Source organism: Hoplias malabaricus, chromosome Y, assembly GCF_029633855.1.
Source record: "Hoplias malabaricus isolate fHopMal1 chromosome Y, fHopMal1.hap1, whole genome shotgun sequence".
Taxonomy (NCBI): Eukaryota; Metazoa; Chordata; class Actinopteri; order Characiformes; family Erythrinidae; genus Hoplias; species Hoplias malabaricus.
Genome location: NC_089820.1, coordinates 44,826,147 through 44,840,784, shown reverse-complemented (window position 1 = coordinate 44,840,784; position 14,638 = coordinate 44,826,147). Strand labels below are relative to the sequence as shown.

General features: G+C 37.4%; 1 protein-coding gene across 16 annotated transcripts in view; it reads right to left on the bottom strand.

Annotated features, from left to right (window-relative positions):
• LOC136677787 (voltage-dependent P/Q-type calcium channel subunit alpha-1A-like) overlaps positions 1-14,638 on the bottom strand; it is a 73,580-nt gene that overhangs the window by 41,435 nt on the left and 17,507 nt on the right. For 14 of the 16 annotated variants that reach the window (XM_066655418.1, XM_066655426.1, XM_066655432.1 and 11 more), the window contains exons 11-25: positions 14,061-14,173; positions 13,879-13,991; positions 13,456-13,587; positions 13,262-13,334; positions 12,947-13,064; positions 12,729-12,796; positions 11,378-11,484; positions 9,535-9,667; positions 8,970-9,325; positions 8,234-8,526; positions 7,431-7,566; positions 5,968-6,097; positions 5,826-5,885; positions 5,579-5,685; positions 159-258 (exon numbers count right to left, since the gene is read on the bottom strand). In XM_066655418.1, the coding sequence (XP_066511515.1) occupies positions 159-258; positions 5,579-5,685; positions 5,826-5,885; positions 5,968-6,097; positions 7,431-7,566; positions 8,234-8,526; positions 8,970-9,325; positions 9,535-9,667; positions 11,378-11,484; positions 12,729-12,796; positions 12,947-13,064; positions 13,262-13,334; positions 13,456-13,587; positions 13,879-13,991; positions 14,061-14,173 (2,039 nt within the window). The remainder of the gene's footprint in view (positions 1-158; positions 259-5,578; positions 5,686-5,825; positions 5,886-5,967; positions 6,098-7,430; positions 7,567-8,233; positions 8,527-8,969; positions 9,326-9,534; positions 9,668-11,377; positions 11,485-12,728; positions 12,797-12,946; positions 13,065-13,261; positions 13,335-13,455; positions 13,588-13,878; positions 13,992-14,060; positions 14,174-14,638) is intronic. The other 2 variants (XM_066655421.1, XM_066655429.1) reach the window with 1 other exon arrangement.

Below are 14,638 nucleotides of genomic sequence, written 5' to 3'. Positions count from 1 at the left end.
AGTTAATCAGTTGTTCTATGACAAGCGTTCACAGGGCTCAGATTTTCCTCTTGGTAGATGGCCAATATTTTATGCTGATTTCAAAATAACACAACAAATCAAAAGAAAACATCTTATGTACCAATGTATGAAACATCTACATTTTTGTGTAAGCTTACCTTTAGTTTGGGCAGACGCTTGATGGTCTTGAGAGGTCGCAGGACTCGAAGTACTCTTAGAGACTTAATGACGCTAATATCTTTCCCCTTACTGCTCCCCCTGGAGGAAAGAGGCCAAAAAACAATGCAATTAGCTCTCAGTTCCAGAGAGAGGCAGTTACTACAGTTTGCCCAGAACACTGTAGTCATTATTTACACATCCACTTACAGACTCATCTATTTCAGATGTGATTTTACTTTCTTAATAAAATACATCTATTTTAATATACCTTTTCTACAAACTGCAAGCTTTAAAAAAAAATCAAACTTCCAAAATTCTCCCCAACTTAATCAAAGTGTAGTCGATCATGAATTGGTGTGAAGTGTTTTAATTCCACACGGGAGATAAAAAATTAAGCACTATATATAATGGAAGTTATATCACTAGTTGGCTTTCTTTAACTCGTCTTAGTAACTCATGTAATGTTTTCTAACAGTATACATACAGTTCAGGTAACGTTGCTACATTATCCTTGTATGTCCAGTGCAAAATTAAAAAAACAAACTTCACACACAAAACATGTCCTTGCTATTCGGCTACATTTGAAGAAAGAGAACTAGCAGAATGTGAATTGTTGTCAAACTCTTTTCTGTTTTTTGCAATTCATTCATTCATTCCCTGAAGTTTGTGGACATTCCGAAAGCAAGACACATTCAGTTAATCATTAACAGAGTTTCAGGCATTTTCTGGTGCAATGCCCAGCCAACCCTCTTTCTTTCTTTCTGTTACAGTGTTGAGGATGTAGGTCCGGTTGCTGGGAATGGGGGGTCCAGGGGCTGGGATGGGGTCTGGGGGGCTGGAGTGTTAATATGGAGAGGTTGGGAGTGTAAAGTTGAATCACTGTTTATTTGAACAACTGTGAATTGCACTGAGACGTGAGAAAATTCCAAACTATAAATCAGGAGGAAAAAAAAAAGAAATATTAAGGGACAAATAAAATAGCATCACTCACTGTATGCTGTAGAGATTAAACCACAGTTCAAAAGACTGAAACTCAGTGTGTTAAGAAAAAGGTACACCGCACGGTGACGGAGAGTCTGATACTTTCAGTGCAATAACCTGGCCTTATTATCAGGATTCTGCCAGTTTTATTCTGATCGGCTCTCTGTACAACCGCATATATGAAATTCCATGTATTGTCCACTTCTATGTCATGCCAAAATAGCAGACTTGTGACGGGGACTTTTGTGTGTCAGTGAAATTTATATTCCTGTTTCAGTAGGCAGTTCTTGGCCACTTTAAGTGGCAAAAGGCACTTTTTTTTTTGTACAATGGAGATATACTTGAACTAAGCAGCATTCAGTTTTGACTATAACCCATAAAGACCAATTCCAACTAGAATATTTCACGGGTATTGAGAAATATATTTTTTGACTCTCCTTTAGTTTGGATGTGAATTCTGTTATCTCCTTTAAATTTCCTCTTAGTAATTCAAAATACCAAGATATGTGAAATTGACAATAATCAGAGAATAACTGTGTGGGAACTGGGCAATGACCATTAATCCATGATCAATTATTAATCACTCCTTTCCTTGTGATGGTGTGTGTGTGTATGTGTGTGTGTGTGTGTGTGTGCAGTTCTGTAACGCTCCAATGGGATTTGCACATAAATCCCTGAAAGAGGAATGTATGATTGTGCGGCAGGCAGGAAGAGAAGGATAAAAGACAGTAAGATAATGGATGAAGAGAGAGAGGGGACGGAAGACGGGAGAATGTATGGAGGAAAAAAGAAAGAAAGAGAGAGAAGCCATCGTCAGGTGAGGCAGACGGTTGCCGTGCGTCAGCAACAGGAAGAAAAGAAACTTTACCCAGAGAGACTCCTGCAGAGGACCACAGCAGAGAGACAGGAGAGTCAGGCACACACACATGCCCGCACACACACACATACATACAGAAAGACAGAGAGAAAAACGACAACATAGAGAAAGACAGACAGAATCAACAGGACAAAAAGGAGGAGAATTCAGAGGAAAAACATCCATATGAGAGATAGACGGAGAGAAGTGTAATGAAATTCAATGGGAGCCAAAATGTAAACTGTCCATTAGGTGGCGCTACAAATTCTAGTTTTAGTTTTTTCCATGATTTTTTGGAAGTCATGATGTCATTACAAGTTGCCACTGAAAACGTGTTCTGACACATTTCATACCAATGTTGTTTCCTGTATATTAGCACTAAGACTGGCTATGAGCGTTCAGTGCTAATGTGTCGAAGAACTTCTAGCTCTGATTTATTTCACAGCTGCAGTTGACAGCAAAATTTCAGAAAACTCTTGATTCAATGTCTCCTATGCAACAACAACATACCTTGATTTAAACACTTAACAACATTCATTGGTACCATGAGGTGAGTAAGCTAATACATATGTTCAAGTACTGTATTGATCTTATTTATTGGTTTGATAAAACACACACACACACACACACACACACACAAAATACCTAATTACTGATGCATGCTGCGATTCATAACACACTACACCCTATAGCGGGTGATGTGCTATAGTAAGCAGTGTGGGGACCCAAGCTTGAACACGTAAGAGTGATGCCTTTCCCTACATGTGTGCAAGTGTGTGTCTGTGAACACACTTACACACATACAAAGACACTCACAAACACTTCTGCTTGGGTGCAGAAGATGATGTCATACTTGTACCTTCATCTGAAGGATCATATCCAAAAAAACTGCAGTTTTGGAATTTATTCATTTTATGAGATGGTTTCTCTTTGCTCTTCCAGGTTTAGGCTGGTCAGAGTGAACCTTGTTTTACTTTACTTTCTCCTTCCTTTACAATTTCCTTCAGTTTAAAACTCCCTTCTAATGATGCACCTTGCAAGTTACATTTCAAAGGCTACAAATTCAGTTAGAGTTATTACTCTAATGAAGACAAACATATGACACCAACTAAAGCTGAAGAAGGAGTGTTTCACATTACTGGGCTTTTCAATGGTCCCAAAGAATAATACTCATATCCTCACAAATATTACGTGGCAATAGCAAATTACCTTTGAAAATCCTTTTTAGTTTGGGTTAGGTTAATAGGATCTGTCTTTTGTTTATTATATAATTTGAATATTTTTAAGAAATATTTTATGAATATAGAGCTGGAGAAGTGGAAATCCTAAAGATTTAAAGAAGAGAATCAACAAACAACACACTGAAAGAAAGATGAGAATCTGTCACCCTGGAACACTACATTGTTTCTGTTAATTGTTTTTTTTTATTTATTTATTTATTTTATTTCCTTGACTCAACAAAATGTCCACACCCTGAATATTAGCCTGGAGCAGGAGAGAAGAGTAGAGTAGAGTAGAGTAGAGTAGAGAAGAGAAGAGAAGAGAAGAGAAGAGAAGAGAAGAGAAGAGGTATAGAAAAATGAGGTAAAATCTTTGGAGAGTGGGATGTATAAGGAATACGTGACGGCAATGGAAAGCCATGCAGAGCAGAGATAGAAGACACACACACACACACACACATACTTCTATATACATTTAGCAGTTTATCAAAATTAATCACATTTGTCTTAAATGCTTACATTTGACAAATGATCTGAGCCATCAAAAAATTTCTAATTTCAAATTTTGAACTAGAAGACTATAATTACAGAATCATAGCAACAGAGCACTGCAGGTGGGCTTCAGCCTGGGACTATGGATTGTTCAAAAGGTCCAATCTTTTATTTATTATTTTAATAAATATGCACATTAACTTCACTAATATAGACTTAACATCACAGATATAGACACACTAACCTCTCTGTTTCTAGAGAGTACAAACACAAACTCCACTTAGTAAACTGAAACAACAACCCTAATATTAAAAATAAACAACAAATGTCATAAAAATTCTATCAAAAACACCTCAAATGCACATTATGACTATCAGACAAATCCAATGATTGGATGTCTGATGTAATTACATTAATTATTTATGGGCGTGCAGAAGAAAAAGAGAGGGGTACCTGCAACAGGGCGGGACTCTGGATGCTCACCACACCTGGAACACACCTGGGCACTAAAGGGCTACAGGTGCCTGGAGGCCCCTCCCCCCACAAGGCCCCACCCATTGGGGCATCAGGTGACCCAATTCCATAGGAAGTGGAGGGAGAAGTGTTAGGGAATGGAGGAGTGAGGGATGTGCTGATGAAGATGGAGGAAGGAGAGCCTCCTTTTCAGCCAGTGTCTTAATTTACTTGTTGATGATAGATAATCAGTAATAAAGCTGAAATGATTTCAATTTAAAATATCGTTGTTGTCCAAAAAAACAAAACATGTTTCTCAAATATAGTAACTTTACAAGAGAAACTAAAAACTTCTTAAATTTCAATGACAATGTAAAACGATAAAAAGTAATTTTGGAGCATTTCTATTCGTCCATTCATGATTAAATTTTCACACAGTGTGAAGGACAGCTGCTGTGTTCAAATTATGAATTAAATAAAAAAATACACAAAAAATGCCTGTTTTTCTTTGGACAGTGACGATATAAAAAGCAGTACATGTTTTGAAAAAAATATGTTTAAAGAAATTGGCAAATTTTTGAATAAGTCCCTCAATTTTATGATGTAGATGGTTCATTTAAACACGTTATGCTCTAATATATTCATATAATCCATATGCCAATTCTGACATATTTAAACCACTACAGGAAACAGAGGGGGTGGCATTAATACAGTTTTTAGCAATCGTACAGGAGGAAAAGAGTTTGTAGCCCAAGCACAAGTGTGAAACCCAATGAATCCATTAAAGTAATAGTAAGTCCTGGCTACTAAATTCCAAAAATTATTTCCACTGAAAAAACGATTAACAACAGCCAATAGTTATTTTTAAAATAACTATGATTTGCAGCAGTCAAAAGTTAAGATGACAGGATTGTCCAAACTATACAGTCAGATCAGATTACAGCTCTTTTACAAACAAGGGCTAAGAGACAAAATACAGACAGAAAATAGGACAGAGACAGAAAGAGAAAGAGAAATGTAGTGTAAACTCGATGAAGGAAATTAACATTGCATGAAAGTGAAAAGTAAAATTGAGAAAGGACTTAGTGGGCAGGACAACAGAGAGAGAGAGAGAGAGAGAGAGAGAGAGAGAGAGAGAGAGAGAAGAAATGTATAAAAAGAGATAGAGGGAAAGATTTGACAGAAAATAAAAGGATGAAATAGACAAAGAGAACCAGAGACAGAGATGGAGAGAGTGAGAGAGGCAGATCAAAGAAAGAAAGAAAGAAAGACAGTAAGAAAAGAGAGAGAGAGAGGTGTAAAGGGTGTAAGAAGCCTGGTCAATGCTGCAGGGTGCCAGTTGAGGGCATTAGAGTGAAGGCAGATGTGGGGCAGCAGGCAGTGAGGTGAGTTATTTAAGGGGTAACGGGACACTTACGTGAAGGCGAAGGCCACCAGGGCACCACTAACCACTATAAAGTCCAGAAAGTTCCACAGATCCCTGAAATATGAGCCTTCATGAAGTACCAAACCCAGAACCACCATCTAAAACACATAGAGAATGTAATTAGATACAATACCAGATGTCTTAAAGAAGCAACAAGTCATTTTACCTCTAAAGAGTGACTTTTTAAGAGTCAAACTGCTTTTCTGAATGAAACAATTTATGCTCCATGAGACTTTACCTTGATCAGCATCTCAAAAGTGAACACACCAGTAAAAACATAATCAAAGTATCGGAGAACCTGTAAAACAACAAGAGAACTTTAACACCCTGCCACACACATAACAACATGTTAAAACATAAGTGTATGTGTGTGTGCTTACATTGTTTTGAGGTGAATCAGGTGACACTGGATCCTCTGCTGCTAGCGCAATGCTACTCATAGCAATTACAGACAGGATGCACATCTCAAAATAGCGAAGGGTCAATATGTAGTGACAGCATTTGCGAAATCTGCAAATACACACACACAATTATACAAACAAAATTCTCTGATACTGTGCAAATGACATAGACCAACTTTTTTTTTATGATTATTTCCAGTCAACAGGACCATTTAGTACAACTTATTGAAATTTTTGCAGTCTAGATTATCCATATTCATAAGGAAGAAGAAAGGCAAAATTTCCAAACTGGATTTAAAAAACTTGTAAAAATTCACTTGGAGAATGTGTAAAAGCAACTCCTGAGACTGAGCTGTGGAGGAGTGGCTGCAAAGTGTGGACATAGTAAACACTGAAATACGTACCATATTTTCCGCACTATAAGGCGCACCTAAAAAACTTAAATTATCTCAAAAGCCGACAGTGCGCCTTATAATCCGGTGCGCCTTATATATGGACCAATATTGAGCCAGGTCTCGCAACTACGGTAAGCAGCCGCCTACTTCATTTTCTTCCGCGCGCGGTGCATGCTGGATATATACCGGTATATATATTTCATTTCCATTTGTTTTTTATGTAAAGCCCAAAATGGCTCCTATTAAGAGACACGCATATGACGCAGAGTTTAAACTCAAGGCGATCAGTCACGCAGAAGAACACGGGAATAGAGGAATAACTTAGTAAAGTGAGCTTTACGTGTTTATTTTGTGTGTTGTGTGATTTTAACGTTTGAGCAACGTTGAGTTATTGATATATTGTTATCGCTTTGCACTATTTCGAGTGTTACTATATTGTGATTATTATTATTATTGAATCGAGGAAAAGCCCCCCCCCCCCCCCTGTGGGGTATATTAACATTGCACTACATGTTTTACCTTAAACTACGCTGGGTTGTAATCTATTAATAAAGTTGAACTGACCTATCTGACTGTTTTGTTGACATTCCCTTTAGCGCAGCTCCATCTAATTGATGCATAACGTAATCCCCAGCCTCTACTGTAGCGTCTATTGTATGCGCCTTATAATCCGGTGCGCCTTATATATGGACAAAGTTTTAAAATAGGTCATTCAATGAAGGTGCGCCTTATAATCCGGTGCGCCTTATAATCCGGTGCGCCTTATAGTGCGGAAAATACGGTAATGTAAATGTAGATGTGGTGGCCTATGTTTAATTTTCTGTCTTTTTTGTTACTGGAAATGATTGGAAATAAAATAAATGGAGTGGTCTCTAAACTTGCACAGGACATTACATTATTGAACAGTATTATATTGCTATGTTATAGAGACAATCGTTTTTTTGTTTTTTATTTTATCAAATTTTTATTTACACTAAAAATCACTTGATAGACAACACACACACACACACAATAAACACATGTACACACTCTTTGCCACACACTCACGGATTGGTGGGAGACATGATGAAGCAGGAGCTGAAAGGAGGAATGGGCTTAGGTCCATCTTCATCATCTCCACCGTTCTCCTCCTCCTCTTTCTTCTCTCCTTCTTTAGCTGGTTCGGTGTTCGCATTCTTATTCACTGCAGGACATAGATGGATGGCAAAATTCGTGTTTGTTTTCTAAAGTTTTCTATTTTCATTTTGGGAAGGGTCATTCATTTAGCTAAGATGACCAATATTATATTGTCACTATCTGTTCAACTCCATAGGCCAATTCCACTGCTTTCACCAAGACAAAAATCTTGAATGCATAACACTCTTACAAATAAAGAACCCACACACATTATTTGAGGTTACTTAAATCCGCACATGTTGAGGTATTAGCTTCCATTATTGTTAGCTACATATGGTTGGTAGCTAGCTATGGTAATGTACGTTTGTTGCTCACTCTGTATATAGCTACCCTAATCACAATCTAGCCACCATTTCACAAAACCCAGCAAACAACTGCAAATAAAATGATAACATATTAAACGGCAAACACCAAATAAGCAACCGTATGAGATACCATTGCAATGAACTAGCAACCACTTGGAACACCACAGAAAGTACCCAGCAACACCATAATGACCTTCTAGTATTACCACTTAACAACCACATGGAACATCACAGCAACTGCCCACTAACAACTCAGAAGTCATCCCTTATCACTCCAGGAATATACTTGCATAACATATTAACCAGCAGACAAAAACCCAGTTATCACCTGGAAATTGCTTAATTTATTCTGAAGTTTGAGATGCTTACCCTGAAGCTTGGCATGAAGCGAGGGGTAAACAGGGGGCATGTCGATGGCAGTGTGTTCACTTTTTGCGAGTGTGTGTTCTGTTTTAGAGGAGGTGCGTTCTGGTTGTGTGAGGATGAGGACAGAGTCCTGAGGTTCTGGGCCTCTCAGGTTCAGCAGGTTATTTGCCTGCTCTGGATCATCCAGGACTAGCCTACTGTTCCTCAGGTTATCTAGATCCTCACTGTACACATCATCCATGTTCTCTTCACACAGAAGACCATGCACTGGACGAGCAGAGGACACAAATCCCTCCCTGAGAGAAACAGAGAGAGAGAGAAAGAGAGAGAGAGGGGGGGGATTTGACAGAAAATAAAAGAGCAGAACAGACAGAGAATGAAATAGTCAAAGAGAACAGAAACAGAGAAATGGAGAGTGAGAGAGGCAGATCAGACCAATAGAAAGAAGAGAGAGAGAGAGAGACAGAGCAAGCATAGATATAATTTATAGAAACTGGAAATTACAACTGATAAAATGCTCATATCATGAAGAAATTACTGATCCTCACATTGTTTGTTTTTTATTCAATAGTTTTGGCATTATTTAATGCAAATATAGCTACATTTTCTAAACTTAAGTTGAATGTTGATTTTTTTTATTGAGTCTTTCAGTTAATGTTTTTTCCAGTAGATATATCCTGAATTTTTCTCATTGGTGCATTGTTAATGCAGTTTATCATAAATATCATTTTCCACTCACTTCCTCGAACGATGTGGACAGGAGCGTTCCCTCCTCCCATCTCTGTCTCCGTGGTTACCATGGTTGCCATGGCGATGTCTCCTCTGTTTCCGATCCTGTGGCTCCTGTGAGTCTTGTCCAGTTGCCCTGCTGCGGTTCTGCCGGTTCCCATCCTCCCTACGTCTGTGCGAGTGCTGGTGGTCCGGAGTGTGAATAAAGAGGGAGCTGGAATTCCGAGGTTCATACCGAGGTGGAAAATCCTCGGGCTCTCCAGGTCGGGGTTTGTTGGTGTTGTTGTTGCGGTTTTCCTGAGGATTGACCACAAGGGGTCGATCAAGGTGGGTTTTCATGTCTGGACGATTCCGGTAGTTTGACTGCTGAAAAACAGTACAAAGTGCTTTTTAAAAAAAAGTAGGTCTGTTATATTTTATATCAGTTTATCTTTACTATAACAAGCAAAACATTTAAGCTTAATCATATTATTATCAACTTTCAGTGATAATTAATTTTAAAGAATTTAATCCTCCTCTTTCCTCTTGCTCTGTTTGCACCCTCTCTCTCTCATTCTCTCTCTCTCTGTACTAACCTTCCAGCGGTCCTCAGTGTCCAGTTCATTGTAGAGCGCCTCCCTGCTAGTCATGAGATTTTGACGGCGGATTTCGCTGGTACGCTGCTCCCACACAGACTTTGGTGGCTTTGCATTTTTTTGCTGCTCTTTACTGAAATAAATTATATCAGAGTTTACATTTGTAATATAAAATATAAAATATATTGGAACACACAGAATAATAGTGATGCAATGCATAAAATAAGTTTTATATAAATCAGTATTACTCAAAAAAAAATATGGCAACTGTAGAGACAAGAAAACCATTGAACATTTAACTTTATCACATAAACGTTATAAACTATTTAGTGGTGATATAAAATATGTATATTGCATAAGATTTATTTGAGCACAAAATATAGATTTTCCTGTTTATAATCTGTGCATTTAGTCATGCTGAGTGGAATTTACAAACTCATTCAAAAGTTCTAGTGTTCTAGTTTTTTATTTTATTAATTTCATTTCAAATTCTTATTGTTTTATTCTTATTAATTGTTTCCTGTTGGAGTTACTAATGTACTGGAGCAAAATACTTAAGTATGCTGTCAACCATAACTTACATACTAAAGCTATTCAATTTAGCAATAATACATTAGAGAGAGTCCAGCTGGGAACAAACTATTCTGGTTCAGATACCTATTTATGTTCATGGAAATTTATCATGAACATTTTTTAAATGTGGTGCATGGTGGTGAAAGGGGGCTATAAATGCCCCCCCATTCCATTTACACATTAATCACTGCTCTATACTACAAAATAGGTCCTAAAATAGGTTTCTCATTGTCTACTAGTTATAAAATTATTATAAAATTAAATTTGTTATAATGGACAAACTCCGTGATGCAGTGGATAATATTAACATTGGACAAATATCTTATATTAACAATAAGTACAAATATGACCAATAATAGTCACTGACTTAGGTTTTAGATATTGGACTTTAGAGACTGACTTTCATATACCAGTATAAGTAATAAAGATAAATAAATTTATGTTTAGAGATTAAAATAAATAAATAACTAAAGGAGAAATTGCAGCTGCAGGAACACAGCACATTATATATTTGACATAATAGCTTAATAGCAGAAATGTGGATTCTTCTCAGTGGATTTTCTGGATTTTCTATAGCACAGGGTCTAATCTGACAGGCTAAGCTAAACTAAACCCATTAATCTGGCTCTAGCTGTGAATCAAATGGGGAACAATATAAACCAGCTTTAGAGCATAAACCACATTAAAGTGTAGACAGAGTTACATAATCTGAGCTTCTTTTTTTTATGCTACAAAATCCATTTGCATATTTACACATATTCATGAAGGACTGAGTGTCAGAGGTGTCTTGTAAGTGAATGTGTCCATTAACCTTAAGAATAACCCACTGTCTAAAAAAGATGCTCCTGTAAATCTTAAAACCTTTCCCAAAAGGATTTATGTCACATGTTAATCGGCAATGGCTACAGTCAAATATCAATTTATTTGCATTGAGCTACAGCTTTTGAATTACAGAGTTTCATTTCACTGTATAAAACATGTGAAAGGCTTCCTTTATTGTTAAATGCACTGTGTTTCACAGTACTGCATAAAATATGTGCATGTCTTGTATTACTCTTGGATTCAATGTGTTTTCTTTCAAAGATGCAAGAGAATCCTTTCACTCTATAAAAGTTGCTAAGGCTTCGCTTTTTGTATGCAGTGTATCTCTTACACTGTTTGAGCTGAAATGAATTGGAAGACTGCAAGCTTAATCCATGTAACAATGGACAAAGGTCAATTCATTTACCATAACATTTATTATATAGGTATCCTAATTTGTGAGACTTACGCAGCGATGGACAGGTTAGCAGCTGAGAGGGGGCTGACCTCTGCAACCTCTTTAGCTTTCTGCAGGGCAATCTTCTGAGTGGTTGCTTCTTCCTCCTCCTGCTCATCCTGATTAACACATAAGTATACATATATTTCATGACAAAAAATTCTAACATTTGTAGTTTATTCATCTGTGTTTACACAGAACTATAACACTGAATATAGCCAATAGGGATGAGCGGTATCCACATTTTTCATACTGTCATACCCTCTCAAAATAATATCATGGTATATGGTATTATTGTGGGACGGGGTGGTTGTGGGGTGGTGCACTTTCGGGCAATACTGAGCTTCATATATGTGAACACAAAGTCAAGCAAAGGGTTTTCAGAGTGAGGCGCTGTGAACCTCTGCTCAGCACAAGCCCGACAGTTCACATCCACACACGTGTTAATGATAAAAACCTTTTTCTGAGAGAGCAAATTTCAGCGACTGGTGATGGAGGAACAGAAAAGTTCCAAAACAAGCTAAATAAGATGGGTTCTATACTGTGTAGAAGCATAATTGGCTAGCTAACGGGCACTTGTGGCTTAGCACACAATGACAGCGAACAGAGTCTCAAAACACACATATTTAGAGCACAAAGCCTCACAAGTCGAGTGAATGGTCTTCTGAGTACTCTCTCATTTAACCCAACTCAGCACTAAATTCACAGCAGTAATGTGCTACTGGGCTTGTGATTTTCCTCCACCCATTTTGTGTGACCAGTCAGTGAGTGAGCTACCGCCCACAGCTACCTATAATTGGCTGTAAAATTCTATTATTTGTTGGTTGAAATGGTACATCATTAGGTCATTGTCAGTAACAACTTTTATAAAACCACAGGTAATGGTGAGTAATACTGAAAAAAGTGCCATATTTAAAATATATTATTTACTCATAAACCATAATTCATTCATTCTGGAGCCTACTCGGAATCACTGGGCTCAAGGTGGGAACACACCCTGAAGGGGGCGTCAGTCTTTCACAGGGCAACACACACTCACTCACACCTATGGACACTTTTGTGTTGCCAATCCACCTACCATGTGTTTTTGGACCGTGGGAGGAAACTGGAGCATGGGGAGAACACACCAAATTCCTCACAGACAGTCACCCAGTAAGTGTGTTTTTTTGTGTTTACACACACACACACATAATATGATATATAATTAAAATAAAATATTATATTGCCTACCTAAAACTTCAGAGTAAATCAAAATGTTTTCAGCTTTCTTTTTTGTAACTAGCTGTTGCTCAATCTTTCACAAGCAGGGAATGAAAACATTTTTTCACCTTTATTACCTACTTTATCTTACTATTTTCCTTACCTTGGTGAGTTCCTGAGCATTGGCGAGGTTATCCACAGCGATGGCCAAGAACACATTCAGCAGTGTGTCTGACAACAAAAGAGCTAAAGGAACTCACAGAAGAAGGATGATATTATTTTTTAAAAACAAATAATATTTATATTAATAATAGTAATATTATTAACAATAATAGAGATAATAACAATAATAAATCCCTAATTTATTCCTGTCAAAGATACAGTTTCCAAAGAGTGTGAGAACAATGAAGAAGACAGAGGAGATCATCCCCTTCTTTACTCCTCCCTGAGACTCAATGCCATCATACATGACCATGTTCCAGTCTTCACCGGTCAGGATCTATCACACACATACACACACACACACACGCACACACACACATTTATATTAATTTACATTTATTCCAATGCAGAGAAAACATTTCTGTATATTTAGACAAGTTTACACAGTAAAGGATTTTAAAAATGCAAAATACAAATGAGAAATATCAGCTAAGAAAAAGATGGTATGTTTAAAATAAAACAGAAACCTCTCACCTGAAAGACAGTCATAATGGCTGCAGGAAAGGTATCAAAGTTTGTGGGAGGAGTTCCCTGTTCAAAATTAAACCTAACAGAGAATGGAGAACACAATACATGTCTCAGACCATCAAACTGGTGCCAGTCATCATCTGAAAATAAACAGTAAATTAAACTCAAATGATCTCATTCCAAACAGTTTTTGTACTCACTGTCCCCCAAAGAGCTGCATTCCGAGGAGAGCAAAGACCACAATAAAGAGAAAGAGGAGGAACAACAAACTGATAATGGACTTCATAGAATTCAACAGAGAAACAACCAGATTACGTAGGGATGCCCAGTACCTGAGAGAGAGAGAGAGAGAGAGAGAGAAAGAGAGAGAGAGAGAAAGAAGGACAGAGGGAGAAATACACAAAAAATCTGGTTTAGTCCTGGAATTTATTATATGGGCATGGTCCATGCTACAGAAGGGCCAAATGACTTCAGTGAACAGGAAAAAAAAAATCTGAAACATCCTGCTTAATGTGAACAAAGCTGTCAAAGCTTTAGACTGTGACAGTGATTTCTTAAAGTTGATGGCTAAACAAGATTCACCAATCTGGCAGAATTCATACAAGATAAACAAGAAAACTCACTTTGTGACTTTGAAGATTCGGAGCAGACGGAGAGCTCGCAGGACACTGATCCCAAAGGAGGTTCCTGGTTTAATCACTGCCCAAAACACCTCAAATATACTGCCCACAATAACCTGAAAACACATACACATTTAAATACAGCAATATAGCAGAGAGAGAGAGAGAGAGAGAGACATACTCACCGCACAATCAAAGCAGTTGAATGAAGAGTGGAAATAAGGCCTAACCCCCAGTCCATATATCTTTATTAACATCTCAAACATGAAAAGGCCCAGGAAAATAAACTCTGCATAAACTGCAGGAAGACACAATAACACAAATTATATTAGAATATTATAGCAGTTAATCTCAGCAAACTATTTCAATAGCTATATTGAAATCAGACTCAGTCATCACAGATATATAGTAAGTAGTTATCAACCTCAACAATCATTCAATTTTCTATCATAGTCCAATTACTTTAAAAACACAAACCAAGCAGAAAACCAATCACACAATAGATCAACAGGAAGACAATATTTTGATAGTGACACATTATGGTTATTCCTGTGACTAAGTCACAGACAGTCATCAATTACAAAGAGTTTTCAACTAAATACTAAACAAAGCTGTGTTTCTTTTTACCCTATTTCCTCACGATACAATGCTGAAGCTGGGAGGGTAAAGGAATACATCTTGACTGTCCAAAGTAAAACAGGACATATTTGTCTATTTTCAAGTGAAGCTTTGCACGTTAACCCTTCAGTAACTGTTTAATTTA